This window comes from Polypterus senegalus, chromosome 15, assembly GCF_016835505.1.
Source record: "Polypterus senegalus isolate Bchr_013 chromosome 15, ASM1683550v1, whole genome shotgun sequence".
In the NCBI taxonomy this organism is placed as follows: domain Eukaryota; kingdom Metazoa; phylum Chordata; class Cladistia; order Polypteriformes; family Polypteridae; genus Polypterus; species Polypterus senegalus.
This window is the reverse complement of record NC_053168.1, coordinates 126,048,676-126,075,665: the sequence shown is the minus strand read 5'-3', so window position 1 is coordinate 126,075,665 and position 26,990 is coordinate 126,048,676. Positions and strand designations below refer to the sequence as shown.

The following is a 26,990-nucleotide window of genomic DNA, read 5'->3' as shown; positions in this document are numbered from 1 at the left end:
ATTTGATTTATAATAAAAAAATAAGGTAACTGGAGGAGATGACTAAAAGAGCGTATTGGAATCACTTTCTTTATAATGAATGGATTTTAGACGTAACACTGTCATACACACAAGCTGTGGGATTGGCTACCTGACTCTGGAAGGAAAGATTTGGGAAAGAGAAAAAGAGTTGCCCCGGCCTTAGCTGATCCCCTTCAGCTGCCCTCAAACCAGAGGACCCCTAGTGCGGCGGACAGTGATGGCCCCGCCCCTTCCACTCCGGGACCAATGTAAGTGAAGATGTGCCTGGAAGGCCATCGTCATTCTCGCCCCAGACTCTTAACGCTCTCCGCTTATACTGTCGTCCTTTTTTGGGTGATCTCTGATTGGAGGCCTAATTCAGTTAATTAGATTGACGAGTTCAAGGTCAGACTGTGAAAGGAGACAAGGTGTGGCTGGCACCTCAAAACACCAAGAAAAATCATGAGACCCAAAAGAGAGACGAGATCGGGCAACACCTTTAAAGCAGGCAGCCAGGAGTCATTTGGTTCATTTACCAGGCTTGCATTTGTTTTTCTTGTCTGATTTGCCGTTTGTGTGTGTCCGTCGTGTGTTTCACACTTTTCAGATTCTTGATATCTGATGGCTGGCTGAGTTCAACAGAATGCAATAAGGAACCAAGTGGTCCGTACCTGCCAGTCAACTGCTTCGGCCACCGAGATCACGTCAGAGCCCGCTTCTGCTGTCTCTGCGAGTTTCGTACGGTACACGGCGTGAGGCTTCCCGTGAAGGTCCAATATCCCAAAGACACCTGCAAATATGAAAAACATACATTTCCATGTTTTCTCTCATGTAACAAAACTCTTGAGTAATTCAACGAGCCATGTAAAGTAGTGACACATTTAAGGTCACGTCTGACAAGCTGGCTTTCCGCTTTATCCAGTTCATTATATTGTGACCACCAAGGGGCGTAAGCAACACCCCAAACCCAGAAATACAGCTGCACAACTCAGCATTAGGTTCAAATACAATTTGTTAATCTGCACAATAACTTCTTTGGCTTAAAGTTCCCTGCTTTCCAGGCTGCACAATAGCATAATAAATTAATCCTTCTTCTTCCACGCCTCCCATGTAGTCTTATCCACCTCCTCCTGATGCAAAAGCAACGGCGTTTTGTGCCAGAATATATCACTTGCCTCGGCATTACATGCTGGAAGCACTTCCAGGTCAAGTATAAGCCCTTCAAAGAGCGCCAAAGTACCTCGACAGGGCGATCCAATGGGACTGCAATTCCCAGCCTGCCATGCAGGTATCCATATGGGTGTCTCACCAGCGGGATTCTGCCATCGTATGTACAGGGGGAAAACATGACACCCTCTGTCATCCTGAGCAGGCCTCCCTTTTGGGAAAGACACCCGCACCCATCCCGATCAGGATGCCAGTCCATCCCTGCCCTTTCATTGTGGCCTCCCTTCTTGGAAAAGAACCAGCTCCCATCCCATGCCAGTTGGGATGCCCTCCCATATGCCATAGCACTCACAATGCCTCTGGTGAGCGATGCCAGCCAATTCCCTCACAAAACCAGATGAGGTCAGTTTGGAATCATAATTGAGCGTAACCAGGAATTTGTCATTTTTGAACAGGTTGTGGACCAGGTAAACCGAAACTTCATAGCCCTGCAACAGAACAAATTAACATGGACTGTGCAAAGTGCTTAGAAGGTTTGTGATCCTGGTAAAACTGCTAAGATTGGTCAAAATGACCATAATGATGTGAAAAAGATGGGAAAGAAAAGGTGGGAAGCAGAATGAGTGAACCCTTTGACTTTAATGCAGGAGTGAAGCAGCGAGGTGGTCTTTCTGCAGTTCGACTCAACCCACCACAAAATTGCTAGGAATTTGTCCACCCTTGAAGAGGTCTATCAGAAAGTAGTGTAAAAGAAAAAGAGACAGGGCACCATATGCTATTGGGCTCTCCCCAAGAATCCTGGGTAATAGCAACAATGCCTTATCTGATCCACGGATTCAAGTTTCTTTGCATGTTTTTGACTTCCCGCGTGATTATTTTTCATGTCTTGTCTGTTTTTTTGAAATAATGTCGGTTTATTGACTGTCATTTTTACGTCTCATCTGGGTTTTGGTCATTTCATTGTATTGTTATTTTCTTTTGTTTTGCCTTTTACACGTATCTCCCAGTTTTACTCCAAGTCAGGACCAAGTCATTCAAAGTAGTTCAGAAAATGCTGCCCCTGTGGTCTCAGATCTGACTCTGCTTTTAGCGTCTACAAAACTTTGCACGCAGCGCACTGATGACGATGTCCTCCCTTCCGAACCAGCACTGTCTTGCTGCTTGATGGGAGTTGCAGTTCCCACGTCTGCACTGTTTTTTTCAGATTTCCTCATTTATCATTTTTCTCTCTCCAATATGTCGTTGAGGCAACATTGTGAGTTGGATGAGCGGCAAAACACATGGAGAATTTCAAGAAAATCTGTTCAGCCCCTTTTGCATGATGGGCAAACAGACATAGAGGAGCAGTTTACAATTTTATTTTATTTAGATATCAATGCATAAAGGGGAGTAGTAGAAAGCAACAACTACAAACGACAAAAGGACGGTGAAAGGAAAATAAGTTGTAGAAAATTAAATGAATTTGCATGATAAACTTGAACATTACGGAGCTCTTGAGGTGAGTGCATGTTTATTCCCGTAAAGCCCTCACTCACCTAAAACCTTTGCCCCCTGGTTAGGCCCATTTGGCAGGGGCCACTCTGGTGTCCGCTGGTTCCCTACTAAAATGATGTGAAGTTCATCTGGAAAAGGTTCATCTTCTTGGCCCGCTATTAGTTTTCCACCCTGCAGTAAAAATAGAAAATGCGTACGGTTCAATTCGATTCAGTTCCCTTTATCCTCATGTCCCGCACATCACTGAGTTGAGGATCCAGTCCTCCGATTTCCAAACAAATTCTTGTGGTGGGTAACTGACAGGTGCTGCGTGCAACGAATGCATTCATGGCAACAGTCCACCCATCTAGAACATGGCCATTTTCAGCAGGATAATGCCACATGCCGCAAGGCTTTGAAACTAATGGAGAGGTGAAGAAACACGAGGGTGAAACTGATTCAAAGCAGACGCCTCCCGATCTCAGATAAGACTTTCAGAACAGACATCTACAAATGCCACGGGATACACAGTAGTCAATGTTTCTCGTCACCTGCCGCTGCACTTTCAATATCTACACCAAATTCATTCTGTCAAAAAGACAAACTGTGTGCCCTAAGGAGGATGCATCTGATAAATCCTGTCTTTTCAAGACCACTTTATGATTGGTACAAAAAAAAGAACATTTCCATCCGTTAGCTCTTCAAGTGTGCGTCTTACCTGAATTGATATGTAGGTCGCTCTCACAATTACTTGTCTGGTTGTGTTTGTGGCCGCCGTGCTATTTCTTGTGATGTTATTTGGCACTTCCAGAACTCCGTAAATAGTAAGTTTGTTCAAGGTGGGGATATTTACATCCATCACTACCCATCGGCCTATAAAGAAAGCGTAAAAATGACACTTTAGTCAATTATGTACAACAAAAAGACATCACCTGAAGTACTTCAGTTACATGACATTCACAAAGCCGCTGAAATCAGTTCAGTTAGAGGAGCTTGGAGAGCAACTGGCGAGGTAATGCCCATCTGTCACTCGTACCCAAGTCCACTCCAGGCTAATATGGACAGTCTGCTTTTCAGTCTGCTTTTCAGACCCCTCACACGCACATCCAAACATTTTGTGCTAAAATTATTTCAGTTTGTTTTTTTCCTGTCATCAAGCAACACTCAACTTCCCTGAATGACAAAGCGACAACAGGATTTTCGGAACTTGTGCAAATGTATTAAAACTGATCTACCTTATTGAATTCTGAACGGACTCGAGTAGTGGGGGGGTCTGACTGTCGACCATCTGGTGAGGGCCGATCACGCCATGGGGGCAGAGGCGTGCACGGTGGCACCTAGACCACCCCGTACCAAGAAGCCAGAGCGGTCTCATCCAGATTGAAAGGGGCGCAGGCAGATCTGCACAGGACCCCCCAACTTATAGAAGTGCAGCCTTACTTTACGATAAAATACAAAGCAGATGTGCAGCAGGTGGACAGAAGCTTAGAAAGGTTACAAAGTGCGCCATTAACAAAACAGCAAATCATTTAAGACATAATAAGAAAGTAATTTGGGGGCTGCCCAAGAAGAAAGCCTTAAGGCCCTTGCCCAACCCAAACCAAACCAAAAAAAGCATTGACGTATGTATTTAAAAGAATAAAATTGCTGTTAATACCTTCTGGAATCACAACATTGGCACCTTCTTTGGGGACCGTGTAGTTGTTCTCCGCTGAAGACTTCCAGAACGAGACGTTGGACCACAAGCTAAAGAAAATAGGAGGAAGCAGCACTTGATTATGGTGGTGATTGAAGTGTAAAGTACAAGTGAAACATTAAAGGCGTCGTGAAGGACAGGGGTTGCCACTGAGCAACCAAAACCCCAGAGACACCACATCAAAACAGTACCGGGTGCAATACAAACATTTTTAGTTTACAGAGTACCTTTTCCACAGTCTACTCTACAGTCTTCCAAGTACCAGTCCTCGTTTTCCTCTTCCAGGTGAGCTTTGCTTTCTGCCTCCCGACTCCGACTCAACTGGAGGTGGACGGACGGCTTGCTTTTATGTTAGACCCGCTACTACTTCAGGTACAGGGGATAAGCCTGACGAGAGCACTTCCTGTCAGACAGAAGTCTTCTGAAACAGGCAGCCCTTCGCCCTGCAGAACCCTCTGGTGGCACCCAAGGACTCTGACATTGATCTCCCTTAGGTCTTCAACTCCCATGTATCCCTGCGGGTGTCCAGACCGGGTCTACCCCAGTGGGACTCTGCCATCTATCATACTGGGAGAGGACCTGCTCTTGATGCACAACCTCCCCCTCTGCGTGCACTATTCTGTCTCTTTGAGTGGGATCATAATCCAGTCCGATCCCACGACATGCAACATTTACACAAGCCCTCCATCTCGGGTCATCAGTCCTCTGGTCTTAACTACAGTCACTTAAGTTGGTACTTCAATTTACTCTACAAAGGACACGACACACCGTGTAAGCGGATTCTCTACATTTTTTATATCCTGGTTGTTAATGGTCATTGGCTGTAATCACGTAATAATCATGTAAATGTACGGTTCCATTAACATGCAAGGACTCCTTTCTGACTGTCCTCCTGGACTCTCTGTTTGAAAGACTTTCATTTCCTGGTCACTTAAAATTTCAAAAGTCATCATCAACAGGGCAGGAGCAAAAATTCATTACATGGGAAATATCGAAAGCAAGACTTGTGCACTTCTGTAAAACTCAGATAACATGCTGTATGGCCATTCGAGCCAAGCTTTAAACCAATGATCTAACGAGGTCAGGGTCACAACCTGTATGGACACGCCCCCAGCAACCGGCGGGCACATCATAGCAACGGCATTCACAAAATGTCCGCCCCCGTGGAAAAGGACAAAATGCTGCAAAATATACATTTGACATTTTGTTACGGTTCAAAAAAACGCACACACTTCACATTTGGAATTTCTGTGCGTCTTATGGTCCAGAAACCCAGCTGGAATTCTCCCAATACCTTCTAGTGATCATAACAGGCTGGAGCCACCCACTCCCCAAGGGTCAGTCCTAACAGGGTCCCAATGAAAATCACAAGAGAAAAGAAATACAAACTCAAAATTGCCAGGTCTTGTGTCCGGGAGTGGAGCCACTGTGGGGGGAATGGGGGGATTGCAGTCCTTGAAGAAGCAGCTGTAAACGTTGAACCTCACATTGATGTCCAACACCGATGGGTCCACGCTGGTGCTACGCCTTTTCCGGGGATTCTTTGTGCCAGACACTGAAATGACATGTAAACAGAGTTCACAGTGGAGTTTTTTTAACTCTATTAAAAATCATTTCTACCTTTCGTTCGATAATGGAACCAAGTAAGTTATAGGAAATAGAAGTATCAAAAATAAGGTAAGTGAGTTGGAGTTGTATGTAGCAGAGCACAATTATGATATTATAGCAATAACGGAAACCTGGCTAAATAACAAAGATGGGGATGAGTGTAACATAGAGGGATACACATTTTTAGGAAGGATAGACAGAACAGAAAAGGAGGTGGGGTTGCTGTTTATGCCAAACAGGAATTAAATGTAAGTCATCTTCAGTTGGATGATGAGCCCCATCTTAGTGAGGACATGTGGCTTCGCCTGGAAAATATTAGGGAAAAGGTCTCATTTTAGGAGTGTGTTATAGACCACCCAATTCAGACAGTAATTTCAACACACATCTTTTAGTAATATCAAAAGGCAAGTTTACAGGGGATATTATAGTCATGGGGACTTTAATTATCCAAATATTAACTGGGATAACCTTACAGATGGAGGAGCACAAGAGCAGGAGTTTTAGAAGTAATCGCGACTGTTTTTAACACAGCATGTTAAAGCACCAACAAGGGGTGAAGCCTATCTGGATTTAGTATTCTGTAATAATCAGGATAGAATTGAGGGTGTAGAGGTGATTGAACCACTAGGGTCAAGTGACCATAATGTAATACAATTCTCAGTATTTTGTAAGAGTACAGATGCAAAGACTAAAATTGTTAAGTTGAACTTTAGTAGGGCTAATTTTGAGCAGATGCGACAAAGTCTAAGTAGGATAGACTGGGATAAGCTTTTAAATGTGGAGACAGTCGAGGAGCAGTGGAACAGGTTTAAAAATGTTTTACATGTAATGCAGGACAGATACATACCTAAATTTGGAAGTAATAGGAAACTAAAAAAATCTCCACGATGGATTAATAAAGATTTAAAAAAGAAGTTGCAAAGGAAAAACTGCTGTATAAGGCATATAAGACTAATGACTGCAAAGAGAACCGTAGCGTATGAGAACATGAGGGCAACCATTAAGAAGGATATCAGAGAGGCTAAAAGACAGTTGGAGAGGAATATAGCAGATAAGGAAAGAAGACCCCAAGAGATTCTTTCAGTATTTTAGTAGTAAAAGAACAGTTAAGGAGGAGGTCAAGTTCATCAGGAATAGTAAAGGGAATTAAAAGATACAGACAATGAAATAGCAGATGCCCTAAACTTACATTTTTCTGAGGTGTTTACAAGTGAGCAAGTGGATAACCTGCCAGAGGTAAACACAACTACTAAGGAGGTACTGAGGGATTTGGAAATTGTAGAGGGAGAAGTGCTGCTCAGATTAAATAAGATGAAATCAAACAAATCACCAGGCCCAGATAATATTTATCCTCGTGTTCTTAAGGAGGCTAGTGAGTACATATATAAACCCTTGACACATATTTTTAGGAAGTCACTGTGCACTGGAGAGATTCCAAAGGACTGGAAAATGGCAAATATCATCCCATTATATAAAAAGGGTGACAGGGCAGATCCAAGCAACTATAGGCCAGTAAGCTTAACAAGCATCACAGGAAAATTAATGGAAGGAATTATTAAGGATAAGATTGAGCAACACATGACAAGGACAGGAGTTATTCTGAACAGTCAGCATGGGTTCAGAAGGGGAGGTCGTGTTTTACTAACATGTTGGAATTCTATGAGGAGGCAACAAAAGGATACGATCAAAGTGGAGCTTATGATATTATTTATCTGGACTTTCAGAAAGCATTTGATAAGGTGCCACATGAGAGGTTGGGCATCAAGTTAAAAGAAGTGGGAATTCAGGGTGATGTTTTTAGATGGGTGCAGAATTGGCTCAGACACAGGAAGCAGAGGGTGATGGTGCGAGGAACCTCATCAGAACTGGCTGATGTTAAGAGTGGTGTTCCACAGGGGTCAGTGCTAGGGCCGCTGCTATTTTTAATATATATAAATGATTTAGATAGGAATATAAGTAACAAGCTGGTTAAGTTTGCAGATGATACCAAGATAGGTGGATTAGCAGATAATTTGGAATCCGTTATATCATTACAGAAGGACTTGGATAGCATACAGGCTTGGGCAGATTTGTGGCAGATGAAATTTAATGTCAGTAAATGTAAAGTATTACACATAGGAAGTAAAAATATTAGGTTTGAATACACAATGGGCAGTCAGAAAATCGAGAGTACACCTTATGAGAAGGATTTAGGAGTCATAGTGGACTCCAAGCTATCAACTTCCAAACAGTGTTCAGAAGCCATTAAGAAGGCTAACAGAATGTTAGGTTATATAGCACGATCTGTGGAGTACAAGTCCAAGGAGGTTATGCTCAACCTTTATAATGCACTGGTGAGGCCTCATCTTGAGTACTGTGTGCAGTTTTGGTCTCCAGGCTACAAAAGGACATAGCAGCACTAGAAAAGGTCCAGAGAAGAGCGACTAGGCTGATTCCAGGGCTACAGGGGTTGAATTATGAGGAAAGATTAAAAGAGCTGGCCTTTACAGTTTAAGCAAAAGAAGATTAAGAGGTGACATGATTGAAGTGTTTAAAATTATGAAGGGAATTAGTACAGTGGATCGAGACTTGTATTTTAAAATGAGCTCATCAAGAACACGGGACACAGTTGGAAACTTGTTAAGGGTAAATTTCGCACAAACATTAGGAAGTTTTTCTTTACACAAAGAACGATAGACACTTGGAATAAGTTACCAAGTAGTGTGGTAGACAGTAAGACGTTAGGGACTTTCAAAACTCGACTTGATGTTTTCTTGGAGGAAGCAAGTGGATAGGACTGGCGAGCTTTGTTGGGCTGAATGGCCTGTTCTCGTCTAGATTGTTCTAATTGTTCTAATTGTTCTAAAATCGAAGGGGTGAGTCCCAAGATCCCACTATTAAGGACAAGGCTGTGATGCCCCTGTGCCAGTGTCACCTCACTCGTAGTTTGGACTTGCATGCATCTGTAGTCATACCCATGTGACCACAGTGACGAGATAGGGAGACGCACCCACAGAATCAGTTTATAGCATGAGATGTGTTCCAGATCGCAGACTTGGGCCAAGCGATGCGTTCCAAGCAGCTGCAAACGTTGAAGTTTGTAAGACCTTGTGCACTTGCCAGCTTAAAACCTGCCCAATTTAACGAGACCTTTAAAAAGGATGCATCCTACGTAAGCTAAAAAGAAAATGTAATTGTCATGACAGCGAGTTACACAGGCTGTGGATAAGTCATAACCAACGAAAAGGAACATCTCGGAGAAAGTGCCAAAGGCGGAGAGGTCTCTGCAGCTCTAAGAAGGATAAACTCGCGTCTGCTGAGAAGTTTGCTTTCCTGTGACCCACTGAAGACATGGGGGTGGATGAGTCGATGGAGTGAGTCTTGCACTCCAGTTTGATGAATCCACTGGCAGAAGTGGGTTTGCTCAGCCACGTGTCTTTGTGAATCTCTGCTCTGATAAACCTCAGTCCCCTCAGAAATAACGTACAGTGTAATTAGATAAGATTAAACCTCGGCTTTCCAGTTATGACCGTCATGTTACAGGGAGAAAGACCATTTGAGAATGGCCAAGTGGAGAAGAGCTCCTAAAATGCGTCACAATGTATTGCGACAAGCTTGAAAGCCTCATTCTTCCTCCTTCGAGTGTCTTGAAGCCATGTGGCCATCTGCAGTTTGTAAAGGGCAACAACTTCTGTTTTCTTTAAGTCTGAGCTCCACAATGTCTGTGTTTCGGTTTCTTTGGTGATGGCCTGTTATTGACTTAATGCTTTTTTATCCCATTTACTTTTCTCTATACTTTTGCGTTGTTTTGCCAAATGGGGGCAGGAGTGAAGGGCCCAAGGGCACCCAGTTGGGTAAATCCCGGCCCGGACACTAGTTTGTATAAGTAAAGTACCAGAGTACAGCCTGCCCACTGGTACTGTGAGTGCTGTGCAGAGTGGGGGCAGGACCTCAGCGTTTCTCCCAGTTGATTCTGGGGTCCGTCAGCGGTGTGTTCTGTTCCTACTCTCTCCAATGCTTGTATGGACTGGGTGTTGGGCAAGGTCGTGGGGTTCACCGGCTGTGGGGCATCGGTTGGTGAAGAAAGATTCATGGATTTTGACTTTGCTGATGATGCTGTGATCTTCACAGAGTCAATGAAGGCCCTGAGCGAGGAGTCTGAGGGTCTGGGCTTGTGAGTGTCCTGATATACACCAACATCCAGGCCTTTAATAACCTCTTGGGCACGGCCATTAGCAGTGTGTCTGTTTGCGGAGAGAGTGTCAACCTCATCGAGAGGTTTACTGACCTTGGCAGTGACATTCATGCCTCTGGTGACTCTTCAGTAGATGGATTGGGAGAGCATGGGGGGTCATGAGGTCACTTTAAAGGGGTGTGTGGCGCTCCTGATGTCTCAGCAAAAGGACGACGGTCCAAGTCTTTAGAGTCCTGGTGCTTCCTGTCTTGCTATATGGTTGCGAGACATGGACGCTATCCAGTGACCTGAAATGAAGACTGGACTCCTTTGGCACTGTGTCTCTCCGGAAAATCCTTGGGTACCGTTGGTTTGACTTTGTGTTGCTCATGGAGTCCCTAATGAGGGACATGACCTGCATTGTGAGGGAGCGTCAGTTATGGCACTACAGCCATGTGGTGCGTTTCTCCGAGGGTGATCTAGCTCATAAGATCCTCGTTGTTGGGGACCCAAGTGGCTGGACCAGGCCAAGGGGTCGCCCACGTAACACCTGGCTATGGCAGATGGAGGGTCATTTCCGGAGGGTGGAACTGGACCACCAGGATCCTGAGCTGTTTCGTTGTGTGGTGGGTGCGGCGGCTCACTGTACCAGTGCATGCTCCCCAACCTGACCTGTTGTAAAATTAAATGGAAATAAATAAAATATAAAATTACGTATGTATGTTCTGACTCGAGGAGAGACGGAACGGCATTTGGTGAAGGGGCTTGGAAGACGAGACATAGTCGAGAAACCGAGCTGAGGTTGGAGCCGAATAATTCTAAGCAATCATACGTCAAGATCAAAACATGCAAGCTTACAACAACAAAAGAAAAGCTGTACACTGGAAAAGAAGTAGAGAAACCGAGAATGGCCCAGTGACACTGTAACTAATCCTAATCTCGTATTCTAAAGGGGTGTACGGTGCCGACTTCCAAGTGACTGTTCTGGTGATGTCACACATGGTGGGCACAAGGGGCCTTCTGGGAATGACTTTCATGGAAGCCATGATTCTACGTGCAGTGCACAACAATAGCGCTGTGGGAGAAGAGTAGAATGTTACAACCTTTACCAACAGTCATCTATGGGCAAATACCATAAAAAAAATGAATTCTCTGCATTGAATAAAAAATCAAAGTGAACGCATAACAATCAAAGAGGAACTCTATAATCTGTACAAAAAAAAAATCCAATTAAACTCCAGATCATGACATTGTCAACATACTTAGGTAAGTAAGGGTTGTGGTATTGTCATCAAAATACCAGTCTCCATTGACATTCGCACTCCAGTTCAGAGGATGGCTCGACTCGTTCCTGGTGTCCACAATGTTGAACATATCTGGACGCTGAGTGAAATTGTGGGAGATTATCACGAAATCCGAACTCTGCCAAACAAGAGGAGAAGCAAAAACATTTTATCAGCAGTAGAAGAGTCCTGGCTGTCGGTGATGGCTGACAACCGAGAACACACGTGTACGGTCCAAACGATTTCCAACAAAGCAAAACTACAGACAGAACTACATGAAGAGGACCAGAAGTGAATCAGAAGACGTGTCTCGTTCCGTTTTTGACTTGTGCAACCGAGACAAGCCGAGGGTTTTTAAATGGTGTACAGGAAAATAGGCATCGATGTTTATAAGCCTGAAACGAGAGCACCAGTTGGAAAAAACTAGCATACCTTGAACCCATAGAAAGTGGCAAGATAGGAGATATTGGTAACTTGGCCGGCATTCTGGAAATACCAGTTGAAGGTTTTGCCATCGGGAATCAAAGCCATCCAGCCAGGTTTGTAGGTCAAACGTTTTGGCAAGAAAGGAACTACGCTGCTCCCTGAAAATACACAAGAATGACAGGAGATGGTGTGATTACACCTTTGAACAGAGACGTGCAGTAGAACAACGCATTGCAACACATATTCCAACAGATGGTGCACCACAAACATTAATGCTGAATACACACAACAGGGTGTACCTGTCAGACAGATAGAAATCAGCTTATATGGACATTGTAAGGTAAGAAACGGGAGAGGGATTGTGAAGGGTTGAGGACCAACCAAGATAATTATTCAATATAAGAAAAAAAAAATGAAAAAAGTCAAAAAATCCAAATGGAAATTCTGCACATTCTCACACCCTTTGTAGGCTAAAGACTACAAAACTAAAGACTTTGAGAGACGTTCTTTCCTCAAGATTTCCTCCTTGGAGCTCTTCAGATTCTGGATGCCACTTAAATGCTCCCTTCCCTAAATAGCCCCCCGAGGTTGAAAAAGTGAGACCTCCAGGGCAAAACCAGAAGGGATGTCAGAGTTCATCTTGAGACTTTGGGTGAGAAAGAAGGAGCCTACACTACCTGGGAAACGTTTTAGAACGCCTCAGTTTTTCTTCAGGTTTAATCAGTTGAAATGCTACGAATGACTTAAAATGGTGACAAGGTACAAACTGTGGGGGCGCGAATGCTGCCATATGTGGCGTAATTTCTCTATTCGTAGGGAAATTTTAAACTTGTAGCAGTGTATGGGCAGCAAAAAATCTAAGAATAAATTTTACTAGGGTTTCAAAAAAACGTTGGGGGGGGGCGATTAAAACTGTTATGAAAACTTGAATACTTAAAGGTTGAGAAACGCTGAGGTAACCAGTAAACTGCTAAAGTTTAGGTTAGCAAAAACTGATCCATCCATACTAAAGGGTCACGGGGGTCTGCTGGAGCCAAACCCAACCAACACAGGGCACAAGGCAGGAAACAAACCCCGGGCAGGGCACCAGCCCACCACAGTAGCAAAAACTAATAAAAGGAAACTTGAGAATATTACAAATTGGCCTACTTCAGGGAACAACTAATAGGTTACAACCTACAGATGTTCTGAAGCAGTTACAGTAAACGAAGCCTTGCAAGTTGAAGCAAACAATTTGCACAGGGGTCCCAGCTTCTGTCGATTACTTAAAAATGTACCTGTTCAACATTTTAGGTCATTCATTGCATTTTAACTGATTATGTTTGAAGAAAAACTGGAAAAACTGTGGCATTCGAGAACTTTTGACCTGTAATGTGTGTGCGTGAAGCTCCAAATTGAGCTCAGGTGCCTCCTGTTTCCCCTGATCATCCTTGAGATGTTTAATTGGAGTCCACCTGTGGTCAATTCAGTTGATGTGACATGATTTAGAAAGGCACACACCTGTCTATAGAAGGTCCCACAGGTGACAGTTCATGTCAGAGCACAAACCAAGCATGAAGTCAAAGGAATTGTCTGTAGACCTCCGAGACAGGATTGTCTCGAGGCACAAATCTGGGGAAGGTTACAGAAAAATGTCTGCTGCTTTGAAGGTCCCAATGAGCACAGTGGCCTCCATCATTCATAAGAGGAAGAAGTTCGAAAACCACCAGGACTTTTCCTAGAGCTGGCCGGCCATCTAAACTGAGCGGGAGAAGGGCCTTAGTCAGGAGGTGACCAAGAACCCGACGGTCACTCTGTTAGAGCTCCAGAGGTCCTCTGTGAGAGAAGAGAACCTTCCAGAAGGACAACCAATCCACCAATCAGGCCTGTATGGTAGAATGGCCAGACGGAAGCCACTCCTTAGTAAAAGGCACATGGCAGCCCACCTGAGTTTGTCAAAGGCACCTGAAGGACTCTCAGACCATGAGAAACAAAATCCTCTGATCTGATGAGACAAAGATTGAACTGTTTGGTGTGAATGCCAGGCGTCACGTTTGGAGGAAACCAGGCACCACTCATCACCAGGCCAATACCATCCCTACAGTGAAGCATGGTGGTGGCAGCATCATGATTTGGGATTGAACTGGGAGACTAGTCAGGATAAAGGTAATAAAGGGAAAGATGACTACAGCAATGTACAGAGACATCCTGGATGAAAACCTGCTCCAGAGCGCTCTTGACCTCAGACTGGGGCGACGGTTCATCTTTCAGCAGGACGACGACCCTAAGCACACAGCCAAGATATCAAAGGAGTGGCTTCAGGACAACTCTGTGAATGTCCTTGAGTGGCCCAGACTTGAATCCGATTGAACATCTCTGGAGAGATCTTAAAATGGCTGTGCACCGACACTTCCCATCCAACCTGATGGAGCTTGAGAGGTGTTGCAAAGAAGAATGGCGAAACTGGCCAAGGAAAGGTGTGCCAAGCTTGTGCCATCATATTCAAAAGACTTGAGGCTGGAATTGCTGCCAAAGGGGCATCGACAAAGTATTGAGCAAAGGCTGGGAATACTTATGGACATGGGATTTCTCAGTTTTTTTATTTCTAATAAATTTGCAAAAACCTCAAGTAAACTTTTTTTCATGTTGTCATTATGGGGTGTTGTGTGTAGAATTCTGAGGGAAAAAATGAATTTAATTCACTTTGGAATAAGGCTGTAACATAACAAAATGTGAAAAAAAATGATGAAGCCCTGGGAATACTTTCCGGATGCACTGTGTGTATATATATATATATAAATGGAAGCAAAGTTCTCTAATACAGTTTGCATATTTGTAGCTAGAAATTCACAAAGGGAGAAAATGAATTTTGGATCTTAAAATACATTTTTTATTCCTAAGGTTCTGACAAACTACCAGGTGTCATCATCAGAGGAAAATGATTAAACCTACACGAATCAAAGGCAATTTATAGTAAATGGAGGGGTTAGGTGGGTGTAAATCGGGGGCTAATAAGGTGAGGTTCAGAGGGTGATGCCCCTTTAAAGGTTCAGAACCATAATCTTCTTTGTCTATCCTGTATTGTTTTTTTTTACCAGTTCACAAACCTCACCAGTATGCCACTAATATTCCAGAAAGTTCTCTATTCCCATATGCACTGTCATAAGGCAGGATCCCTTAATTGCTGCCAGTGAAACAAAGGAGGTATTCGTAGTCTTCCTCAGTCCAATCCGTGTGTCGTCACTCTTTTACAACCCAGTATGAATGGAGCAGTCAGCGCCTTAGGAGTCTAATAAAAGCTTGAGGGGTTTGTCACAGACGCAAGCCTAGGGGACACCTGTCTGTCACTATTAAGGTAAGGCAAGACTTGGAATGATATTAGGGTGACACTGCTCACTTTTTCCCTTTAGATTGAGACAGCAAAGTCCAGACGACTAGTGACATCACTTCTATGTCACTTCTGGAAGTTTCGCTGGCTTCCAGTAACCAGAAGATATGAATAACCTGAGGACAGAAAGTCCATGAAATTAAGTTTCATGAAATTAAACCTCCAACCTTCAAGCTTTCCTAACTTATAGGGCATCTGAGACCCATTTTGTTTTTCAATCTGTTGATTTCATTGTAGTTGCTGTCTTCCCGCCACTAATGGGGTGGGGGGGTACTAAGCTGGCACCCCAGCTCTTCTTTACGATTATCACTCATTATTCTTCACAAAGGTTTATTGTAAGTGCGGTGCTGTGCTCACACTCATGCCTTCTTGATTGAATGCAACAACAAAGTAATGTAATTTTGGTAAAGATCATGAAAAAATAGACACATAAAATGTAGATTTTTCACTTATCAAACTTTCGAGTTACTTAATGTATAAAACTATCACATGTTCATTATGCCTCACTCGCTGCTAATTTGGTTTTCACATTCTGTTGCCTGCTTTGGTTTTGTACTTGTATCTGATTAACTAAGTCGTGTTAATCCCCGACTCTTAGAGATGAAGAGAACATCCTTGAAGTGTCTGTCCCTAAAATGAAGAGGACGGTCTGTCCAAAGCTAAACGCTAGCAGAGCCACTGTTTGAGAGGTCAGAGCTGATAGTGCGCATGGTCTCATCGATCACCACTGCGTATTCACGTTGTCTAGCCACGATTAGCTCTCAGCCGATATTAATGAGATCAGAGTGGACAAGGAGACTCAGCACTTCATACCGTAATCATCAGTCAGGATGGCGTTCTTTCCAAGAAGCGATGAAGGTAAAGCATTGCCAAAGGCCAGGCGATGGAAAGAGACTGTGGAATCACATACTGAGCCCGGGAAGCCCGCACTCCATTCAGGTGTCGGAGGAGCACAGTGCGCAGGATCCAGCAGGGCACTTTGGGCAACCACCTTGTAGTTGGCATTTCCTAAGAGAAAATAAAATGTTTCAATAATATTAGAAGTGAGAAACACAAGTCTCTCTCTCTGTGGTGGCCCAGGAAAGCAAAAGGGCCTCAGGTCTTCCTCAGTTCTAAACAGACCAGCACTGTTAGAAGATCCAACAACATGAGTCAGAAGTGGAACCCAGCACTTGTAATAAAAACTCGTGGTGTTGGCATGGACACCCACTTGTTAAAAAAGGACATTTTTAATGTTAAGACTGACAACGGCATACTGCCATGGGATGTCCTTACTAAAGGGCCTGACCAGGATTGAGAGGTTGGTCTTTTGACAAGGAATAAAAAAAAAAAATAAAAACTGCCCTTGGTCATGGCACGTCTTTTTGGAGCCCAACGCTTTTCTCATTTGTACTCAGTTGTATTGTCTGTGACTTTGCATTCACTACTCAATTGCTCACAAACAAATGACGCATTTCATAAGGATGGACACTTGCCATGCCTGAAGTGTACTTGTTGGAGCAATGCATGGAAAGGCAATTAAGTTGTTACTCCAAAATGCGCTTTTACCGCACCTTATAGATCCGATGGTAATTCATCAGCTGTGATTTATTATTACGCACTTGTCCTCTAAGTTATGAAGCCAGATCATGTTCTGCAAAGTCAAAACACAAACTGTGGGACATGAAATGAACATAAGAGCAGGTGAACATCAAACACACGGCTTGAAGACAGTTCATGGAGGCTGAACATCTTCTCACTGACCTGAAATATGTGCTGTTGGAAACTGTGACCACCCTCACTCACCTTAGCGGTGGGGCTTTCAATAATCAGAAGATGAAGGTTTTTACATATACACTACCATTCTAAGGTTTAGGGTCACCCAGAAAAGTTCAAGTTTTTTACCACGGCATCATTAAAGTGATTTAAAAATATCGACAAGGCCTTACTTGTGAATATCATGGCCCTTACTGCTTAAAATGTCTGATTTTTTAAAATATTTATATTATTTAGATGTGACTGAGCGTGAATCGATGTTTATGATGATCAGCACTTCCAAATCTGAGGCCATGGTCCTCAGTAGAAAAGAAGTAATGCATCTCTGCCTGAAGAAGGTGCCCGAGTTGCCTCGAAATCCTGCATTTTGTAATCTTTGTAGTGAGCCAATAAAAGGGGTCATTTTGCTTGACTCCTCACTTGTGCCTTTTGTATGGTTTGGAACTTTGACCTTCTTGCTGTTTTTTCGACCACTCTGTTTGGATTCTGGATTGGGACTTTGTGTGACTCGTATTGCTTTTGTTTCGGGTCTTTCCATTTCACCTTCGTGCTCCATGGAGCTTCTTTTCTAATTGGAATCATTTTTTGTGCAGAATAAGTCTTTGATTTTATAAAGATTAGACGTTTGCCCTTATCACTAGCCAGGGTTTGACACTGATATCCCCCTCTAGTGGGCATTATTGGAAGTTTGTGGACCGACATGCCTTAGAACTTTGAAGTGCTTGGGACTCCTAGTTCATGACAGCAGTCAGCTCTCGAAGCTTGATGGGGTCAAGCCCCTTAAATGTTTGATTGAATGTCTCTTGAGCGACTTAAACAAAGTAACAGCAGTAATTTGGTTCCACCAAATGTAAAGTGTCAGGGATGCCAGGGGCGACGACCCGGCCGGGACACCATGAGGGACCCGAAGAGGGCGTTTGCCCACTTGGGATCACGTGGGGGTCGCCACCCTGGTTGTTTTGGGGGCCACGGGTTAAGGGCTTGAAAGCCCAACCCTGTAGGGGCCCGTGGTCACCGCCAGGGGGCGCCCCGATGCCTTGGGAGCCCTGGACCTCAGCAATTCCGCCAAAGCAGGGACACCTGGAGTGCTTCCAGGGGGACAGCCGGCACTTCCGCCACACTGATTGCCTGGAGCACATCCAAGTGTGGATAAAAGGGGCCGCCTCCCTTCATTCGAGGCTGGAGTCGGGTGGAAGCAGGATGAAGCAGAAGAGAGTGTGGAGGCAGCCCGACGAAGAAGGCATTGTGTGGCCAGGACTTTGTGGGGTTTGTGTGACACTTGAAAACTGTGTAAATATTGTAAATAAATGTGTGGTGGTGGAAAAACAACATGTCTGCCTGTCTGTGCCCGGGTTCCATTCACAAAAGGCAGCAGTCTATGATCTCAAGCTTAAGACATGTCGGGTGGTGCATCAGGACAACAACCCAAAGTGCACAAGTAAATCAGCTAAATTATCATTGAAATTAACGTCTTAGATGGTTTGGGATGACCTGAAGAGGGCTGCGCTATCAAGGTAACCCAGAAAGGTGGATGAACCAAACAGATTGGTAAGGAGGAATGGCCCAAAAACACATTCTCAACGTTGTGCACGTTTGAACTAAATACTTGGTGGAGGTTGTTGCTGCAAAAGGAGGATCTACAAGTTATTCAAATCAAGAGGGCACTTGCATTTTCTCAGCCCGCGCTACGAATGACAACTCATTGTGCTCAATACAGAAGTCCATCGGTTTGTGTGTTGTTAGTTTAGTCAGTTTGTGAGAAGATCAGACCACCCTTTATTAGAAATCAATCCAGGGAGCCCCAGAGGGATCATTTATGTTTTCTTGCAACTGTGTCCCAATCAAACTCAGTGTTTAACTTGAATCTCATCTCCACAGGGAGAACTGGCTGTCCATGAAGGAAAGCACCAGATGATGGGATAGCTCACCATTGCTGTGTTCTTATCTGTGTTTATCCCCCGTTTGGTGATTGTTGTTGTGTGCCAGTTGTCTAAGACCATTTGGCCTTTTGATTCCAGTTGGTGTGGATACAAAATAATGATCATTAAAAAAAAGAGTTACCTGTAGCGTCCCGTCAGTGTCAACCAGAACCACTTCATGTTCCCATCTGAAGCGGGCCTTGTTGGTGGTATTAAAATACTGAACGCCACTAAATCTCGCACTCCAGCCTCCACATCTGTCAGTACAAGTTCCATCAATCGATGTCACACCGATGGCGGCACAGCCCGAGCGGTCAAAGTTGACAAAATTGATTGCTTCCACAGTGAGTCCTTCATCAAATGGAAGAACAATTCCTCTGGTGGAGCACTGGTTAGGGCCAAGGCCAAGCTGGTCCAAGTGTCCGACCACAGTGGCATTCATAATCATGGCGCCACTTGTTTCACCCCAGCCTTTCACATAGGAAGACAAAATTCGTTTCATTTCAATTCCAGCGAGTTCGTTATTCACAACCACAAAATCTTTAAACTGCAGAGCTCCGCCATTCACCCACTCGGCTCCTTTCTGAGAATTCCAAGTTGTCAGGGAATCAAAAACTGCTGGCTGGGGGACATTCAAGTTACAGGACCCTTGCTGCATTGGAAAATATTCTTGAAAAATCCAAATTCCAAACCACCCTTGAGAATGGACAGTGTTATTATAAAATTGCCCAAGTGGCACCCGCTTCTGGCAGACGTTGGGGGTATAGGATGGTCCATCGGGGTTATCGTGCATTCTGTACCAGAACCCAAAGTGTGTCCCCCCAGCTGCTGCGTTGTGGCGGACCGTGTTATTTGGGTTGGTCACCCAGTACCCTGCTGGAGTCACGTCATCATTCAGAAGGCTGGTGCTCTGCTTGACAAACACAGCCAGGTTGTACTGGAGAATGTTTCCTGTCTCGATGCCATCTTCAATGAAGAATGCGCCGCCCATGATATCGTAGATGACGTTCTTCTCGACCAGCAGATGATGCGTATTGTGGATCGTGACCGCTCTGTTATATGTCTGATGGATACCACAGCCTCGGACATAGGACTTGAAGTTAATGTCTCCCATGAGGTGCCAATGGATCGGATAACGCCCAAGTCTGAAAGCTTGGCCAGCATGAAATACCTGCAGGGATGGACAACCAGTCAGTCAGCATCAAGAATTGTGCTCATGGAATGAAACAAAATCACTGCAATTACTGTTAGCACCTTCTCCATATGGAGGGCACTTTTTCACGCTGTAATGAAGCTGGGCTTTTGACGTTTCAATAATCAGTTTCATACATTTTTGGAATTATTATATTTGTTTTCCTGGCGATTGATCATTTTAATCCTTATTCTAATGCTCGTTGCCATCCTGTGTCAGTCCTAGCATGAACCTGACAATATTGCTGATTGTCACCAGGCCAGTAGCCTGTCATGTGACTAAGACGTAACCCAATATGTCATGTCATCACTTTCTGTCTTTTTAAGTGTTTGGTCTAAAGAGAGACAGCAGATGAAGAATGAAAACGTCCAGAAGATGCGGGTTGAGGTCAAAGCAGGGAATAAGAAAGATCTTTCATCAAAATCCAAATCATGAATGGCAACGCCTGAGACAAATCATGAGATACGTAACCAGGTATTCAAAAGGTACGTGGAAATTATCACAAAGAATAGATGTGTTGTCCTTCAAGCTTGGCTATCTTTGAATTGAAGAGAATGACCTTAACACCGACACTTGTTATCCCGAGCTCATTCCACGAAATTCTGAGATGAGTTTTCATTGGAAACAATCAACACAACGCTCTTAGCGTGTCGATGAAAACAAAATGGCGTTGTGGTAGAATTAAAAAAAAGAAAAATTCAGCTTTCTCAGGACGCATAAAACACAAAAACAGACCAAAGATTTGGACTCTCTGTACTGCAGTTAGAGTCAGCTCTATAATAGGCCTACATAATTGCTAAAATAAGCACAAAAAGTCAATAAATATCCGCAATCACAGAGGGCTGCACACAACTTCAGACATCCAGCTGTCGGATTTGCTTCTGAACAACAACTTCCCAGCGTGAGGGTTAAGGGTTTGGAGCTGGGACATTTTAGGCCGGTCTTTTGAGGCTTTGGCTGACTGTCTCACTTCATCTCTCTGGACACGCTTCTTTTCAGGGTGTTCATGACGTGCTGTGTCTGGCAAACTTTCACCCTCCACTTACATGAACAATCAAGCAAAGGCCCATTTGACTCCGATAGAGTTTAAAAATTGCATTTGACATTACAATACAATACAATGCAATTTCTTTTTGTGTAGCCCAAAATCACACAAGAAGTGCCGCAATGGGCTTTAACAGACCCTGCCTCTTGACAGCCCCCCAGCTTTGACTCTCTAAGAAGACAAGAAAAAACTCCCAAAAAACCTTGTAGGGAAAAAAATGTCCATTTATCTGCCCAGCTTATTCCAAATCAGTATCAAGCAGGATCAGATTGTCCTGCCAGCGACAAGCGCAGAGCAGCAAGAAAGTCAAGATGGAGAATGCGCTGTGTTATGTATAAGAGCGAGCCAGGAGAGCGGAAGAAAAGCCCAAAAAGTGTCAACAATGGGAGATCAAAAAGTAGGAGCTCCAAAACCAGGGATAAATCATGGTCAAAAAACATGAGCCGAGAACTCGTTCACTATAATTTTATCTGCGAAAGACTTTGAAAAAGCCATTAGAAAAGTGTTTTGAACCTGGATGAGGAAGGGAAATCCAGGGGGACCTGCCGCGACCTCAGAGGTGGTGCCTCAAAGCAAATCGGCTCCTTTGGCTAATGAAAGAATCCCTAAAATAGATGAAGATCACAGATGAAATGGTCCAAAATATTATTTAGCCATCAAAATGAAGGAGAATTGCTGAAAATGGATGCAAGAATCAACTCAGTGACTCAACAAGAAAAACACAGACAGGTGTCCAATTAGCAGTGTCGATATCAAAAAATGTATAAAAATTCAAAAAGAAAGACTATTCTACGCAAAATATTTTGATTCCATCTTGCACTCATTAATTTTCAGCTTTCAGGAAGTTGTACCGCTCAAAACATTTTATTGAACTGTGAACACTTGCTGAAAGTCCACAGTATTAAAGTTTGGTGTCAACCTTCTTCCATTTTTCCATCAATCCACTTCCTGAATCCTTTTTCCCACTATTTGGAAGTGGAGAATTGCAAGGCACACACTCACAAACACCCACAATTAACCAATTTAGAGACCAAATCAACCATTTTGGATGAATTCAGGACCATCCAGACACCAAATTACACTGACACACAAGCTCAGGCTGGGTCAGGTACTGACGTCAGAACCCTAAACTCTAACCCTAAGGGTAAACAGAACACACCTCAGGGCCCAGAGCCTCAACTTATCTCTTCTCCAAACAACCTTTCCCATCCTAAACCCTAACTTTAACAATAACACAGCCCAAACAATAGACCTCTAGAATGCTACACCTATGGCCCACCCTCCTAAAATCACTTTACAACAGATTAAAGTTGAAGGGAAAAATAAATAAATAAAACGAGTGGCGATGGCCCGTACATCTCTGAGGACCCGTGGGACCCTAAGCAAACAGTTCAAATTGGAGCACTGTGGGACCCTGGAAACAGGGCCCTGAGGTTAAAGAAAAAATTCTACTCGGGTCCCTGATGTTAAAGGTTTGTTTCTTGTCATCCCGGTCCTTCCCTTATCTTAACCCCTTTGAACAGCGCCCTGAGGTTAAAGATGGATTCATCACTCAGAGCCCTGAGGTTAAAGGTTTGTTTCTTGACTATTGTGTATTTGTAGTTTTTTGTAGTTTTTGTATGTCAGTATGTAGTGTTAAGTGTTTTGATTTATATTTTTAGTACAGGGAACCTATGATGGCCTTCAGGCATAATAAAGACAGGAAGTCAGTATTTCTGGTTACTAATAATTTTTTGTGTTTAGGGTTTTATTAAAAATAGTATTATGATTTTAGGGAATTTTTTTTGGTCTATTGCTTTTGTTCTTTTTTTGTCTATTTTGAAAAATATTTTTAGATGTCCATATTTATTACTGGTTTTAAATATTTTAGTTTTGATTAATGGGGGAATTATTTATATTTTTTTAACCCTCTATTAAAAAACAGAACATTTAAATATTTGATTTTAGTAATTTATTGGACACATTTGAAATTATTATATGGATATTTTAGAACAGATTTATAGACTTTTTTTTTTAATTATGGTTTTATAATTGGTAGGATGGGGGGTCGTAAAATAAAAGATTTATAATTGGGATGATGTGTGCCAATGCATTCTAATATAGCCTTCAGGCTATTATCCCCTACCCTAAACCTAACCCAGTTGAGGCCGCAGACATGAGCCCTGCTTCTATTGTGATGCCCCGTTGTTTTTAATATTGTTGGCATTGATCTTTGAGTTTGCTGTCAATATTGTTTAAGTTTTCTTGTATATTTAAAAGTGTTTATGGACCGTTCTGTCCTATTGGGAGTCTGGTTATTGCAATGTTTTTACATTTCTTGAACCTCGTTTTCTACCTTATTCAGCTTTTATCTTTTCTTTTATTTGAGGCTTTGGTGTACAGTGGATTCATAAAGTATGGAGACCCATTTGCTTTCTGCACAGTTTATTGTGTTGTAGATTTCATTTTAAATGGATACATTTTGACTCTCATTTGATCCTCAATAACCCATAGTGACCCATTGTGAACACATATGACCAGAAAGGTTTATAAATTTATTCAGAATTAAAAAAACTGAAATCTCTCATTCCCAGAAGTATTCTGACCCTTCAGTCTGTATTTTGTAGAAGCCCCTTTGTCAGCTTCGAGTCTTTCACATCTGGATTGATGCAATTCTTTCCAGCAGATCCTCACCAGCTCCGTTAGATTGGATTGGAAGCACCTGTAAACCGTCGTCTTCAGGTCTCTCCACACGTGTTCCTTGGTGTTTAAGTGTGGGCCTTGGCTGGGCCACTCAAGGACACTCAGAGACTCATCCCAAAGCCACTCCAACATTATCTTGGCTGCATGCTTTGGGTCATTGTCTGGTTGAAAGGTGAACCGTCACCCAAGTCTGGCATGCAATCTGGAGCTGGTCTTCTTCAAGAACTTCTCTGTGTGTGGCTGCTTTCATCCTTCCCTCAATTCTGACCATTCTGGCTCTCCTGGCACACCCATAGCATTCACCACAAGGGATGATATTGAGCAGGCAATGAGCAGTGCCAGACTTGGTGCTTGGAGTTCCCCACAAAGAGCTCACTTTTTGCCTCATCAGACCAGAGAATCGTTTTTCCTAAGTCCTTTAATTTCTCTCTGGCACATTCCAAGCTGGAGCTACAGTACAGTAGCTGATCTAACAAACTCCTGATTGATGAGATGGTCGTCCTCATCCTTCCAACAGGTTTATCCATCTCAGCATAGGACTGCGAAAGCTCTGTCAGAGTGACCACTGGGTTCTTGTCCACCTCCCTAGTTAATGCCCCTTTTAAATGGCTCCTATTTTTTGCCAGACAGCCAACTCTAGGAACAGTCCTGTGGTTCCAAATGTCATCAGATTCACAAATCCAAGTCACTGTGTTCCTGAGGACGCTCCAAGTTTGTGAAATGATTCTATCCCCTCGTCCTCATGGTCCATGCCTCACAACTATTAGGTCCTTAGACTCCATGGCTTGGTTTTTTATGCTGACATGCAGTGTGAATTTTGGGCCTTCCTTACACAGGTACCTGTGTGCCTTTCCGAATGATGTCCAGTCAGTTCTGGTCCCCACAGGTGGTCTCCAATCAAGTTTGAGAGGCATCTCCAGGAGAATTAAAGGAAATAGGACACACACAAGCACAACCTGGAGTGTCACAGAAAAGGGTCAGAATACTTGGGAGGGAAAGGGAGATTTCAGCTTTCGATTTTTAATACATTTGTAAACCTTTTTGGTGACATGGTTTCATTCTGGTCTCCCGCTCCATTCTTCCCTCACTCGTGAACAAGACAAGGGAAGAATGGAGCAGGAGATCAACAGGCGGTTGTGCGGAGTCCACAGTGATATGGGCTGTGCATTGGTCTGTCATGGTGAAAAAGAAGCTGAACCGTAAGACAAAGTTCTCAATTTACCAGTCGATCTACGTTCCTACCCTCACCTATGGTCATGAGTTATGGGTAGTGATCGAAAGAACGAGATCGTGAATACAAGCGGCTGAAATGAGTTTCCTCCGCAGGGTTTCTGGGCTTTCCCTTAAAGATAGGGTGAGGAGCTCAAATATCCGGGATGGGCTCAGAGTAGAGCCGCTGCTCCTCCGCATCGAGAGGAGTCCGATGAAGTGGCTCGAGCATCTGATCAGGATGCCTCCAACCGGGAGGAGGCCCCAGGGAAGACCCAGGACACGCTGGAGGGTCTATGTCTGCCGGATGGCCTGGGAACACCTCGGGATTCCCCCGGAAGAGCTAGAAGAAGTGGCCAGGGAGAAGAAAGTCTGGGCATCTATGCTCAAGCTGCTGCCCCTGCGACCTGATCTGGGATAAGCGGAAGAAGATGGATGGATGGATGGTTTCATTTTGAGATTATGGGGTATGGAATTAAGATTGTTGGGCAAAAAGTCTACAGCACAATAAAGAAATTGAAGGGGTCTGCTGAATCCACTGTATGCAGATTTCATTTCTGTTGATCAGAATTTGAATTGGAGGAGTATTTAAAAATGTTTTGCTTGTCTCACATCTTTTGTTTGAAACACAGCTTTTTATAGTTTGTCGACCTTATGCTTAAACATCCTTCAGCTTTTACTGAACCCCCATCGAGAAACTGATGGCTTGCCATTGACTGATGATTGTTTGACGCACGCTGTCTTTGCTAAGGAATCACTCAGAGTGTCGCGTCCCCAACCAAACCGTTACGCTCCCTAAGATGGCACGGTAGGATGCACACTTAGGACACCGTGAATTACAAGCCATGGTCTCTACAGCACAGCTAAGAAGGCCAACTGCCAATCCAACTGCTTAACTGTGACAAGAAAATCAGTGGCAGGGCGCACCACCAGTTACCTTCAGTGACATCTTTTTAATAAAGGTGTAAAACGAATCAAAATGGTGACTACTGTGCTGCAGTAAGCCACAGAGTCACTGACAGCTGCTATCTGTTCATTTTGTCATAACCACCTTACTTGATTCATAAAAAAATGTTGAAAACCAATCGAAAAAATCAGCTTGAAAGAGAAAGTTTGCATTTTACATGTTCACTCGTATCTCTGGAAATGATGCACTGTAAGCCACAACCTCTCTGTACTTGTCTGAGATCTTTTTACAGCTTGCACAATTTGCTGCATATTAATTATACAATTCAATACAGAACTTTCAATGTGTTACGTTTCTAAGCGTTGGAATAAGCTTGGTGACCTTTGACTTACTTCCACATACTCTATCCTCCCAATGGCCAGGTTCATACTGGGCTGGGGGGCGTTGAACATGATGCAGCCTCCAAACTGGTCGCTGCCAATTTCTTCTCCAAATCGACCCTGGAAACACGTCTGAACTGCAAATTCACCTGTAGAAACAGAACGAAACAAAGCAATTTAGGTGAGTGCGTGAAAAACGGCAGCTCAAGACTCACCTGTGCGACACATCCTGGTCTTTTCATTCTTAAAGTGGACAATAATTGAGCACAAGCTGCAGCAGGCTAAAGGCTTTTCAGAGAGACGAATCAATAATGGCGTAACATTTGTAAAAAGTAATGTCAAGATTCCAAGAGTAAAAATGAATTCATTCTGTTGTTTTTGAAAACAAAAGGTTTTTCTAAAAAAAAACACTGGCAGGGGAAAACACGAATGATCTTCATAAAATGTGTTCTTGTTTTTAAACATGAGACACTTGGTCCTTGGCGCTGGCATCTTTTAGAATTTCTACATGATGTGCACTGTAACCCAGCATTAGGAACTCTGACGTGACACAGCTCACACCACAAAATGTCAGCAGGAACTATATCATAAAATGGTCTTCTTCTTCTTCTTTCGGCTGCTCCCATTTAGGGGTCACCACTGCAGATCATTCCTCTCCGTCTATCCTGGTCTTTGACTTCATTTTCTGCCACAATGACCGCCTTCATGTCCTCTCTCAACACATCCAT

At 43.5% G+C, this 26,990-nt stretch overlaps 1 protein-coding gene across 1 annotated transcript in view; it reads right to left on the bottom strand.

The window, feature by feature from the left end:
- pkhd1l1.1 (PKHD1 like 1, tandem duplicate 1) overlaps positions 1-26,990 on the bottom strand; it is a 149,528-nt gene that overhangs the window by 42,339 nt on the left and 80,199 nt on the right. The window contains exons 48-58 of the mRNA XM_039736590.1: positions 26,275-26,411; positions 18,990-20,018; positions 17,349-17,496; positions 15,987-16,181; positions 11,813-11,964; positions 11,360-11,519; positions 5,726-5,891; positions 4,298-4,386; positions 3,359-3,513; positions 2,703-2,832; positions 672-790 (exon numbers count right to left, since the gene is read on the bottom strand). Coding sequence (XP_039592524.1) covers positions 672-790; positions 2,703-2,832; positions 3,359-3,513; positions 4,298-4,386; positions 5,726-5,891; positions 11,360-11,519; positions 11,813-11,964; positions 15,987-16,181; positions 17,349-17,496; positions 18,990-20,018; positions 26,275-26,411 — 2,480 coding nt within the window. The remainder of the gene's footprint in view (positions 1-671; positions 791-2,702; positions 2,833-3,358; positions 3,514-4,297; positions 4,387-5,725; positions 5,892-11,359; positions 11,520-11,812; positions 11,965-15,986; positions 16,182-17,348; positions 17,497-18,989; positions 20,019-26,274; positions 26,412-26,990) is intronic.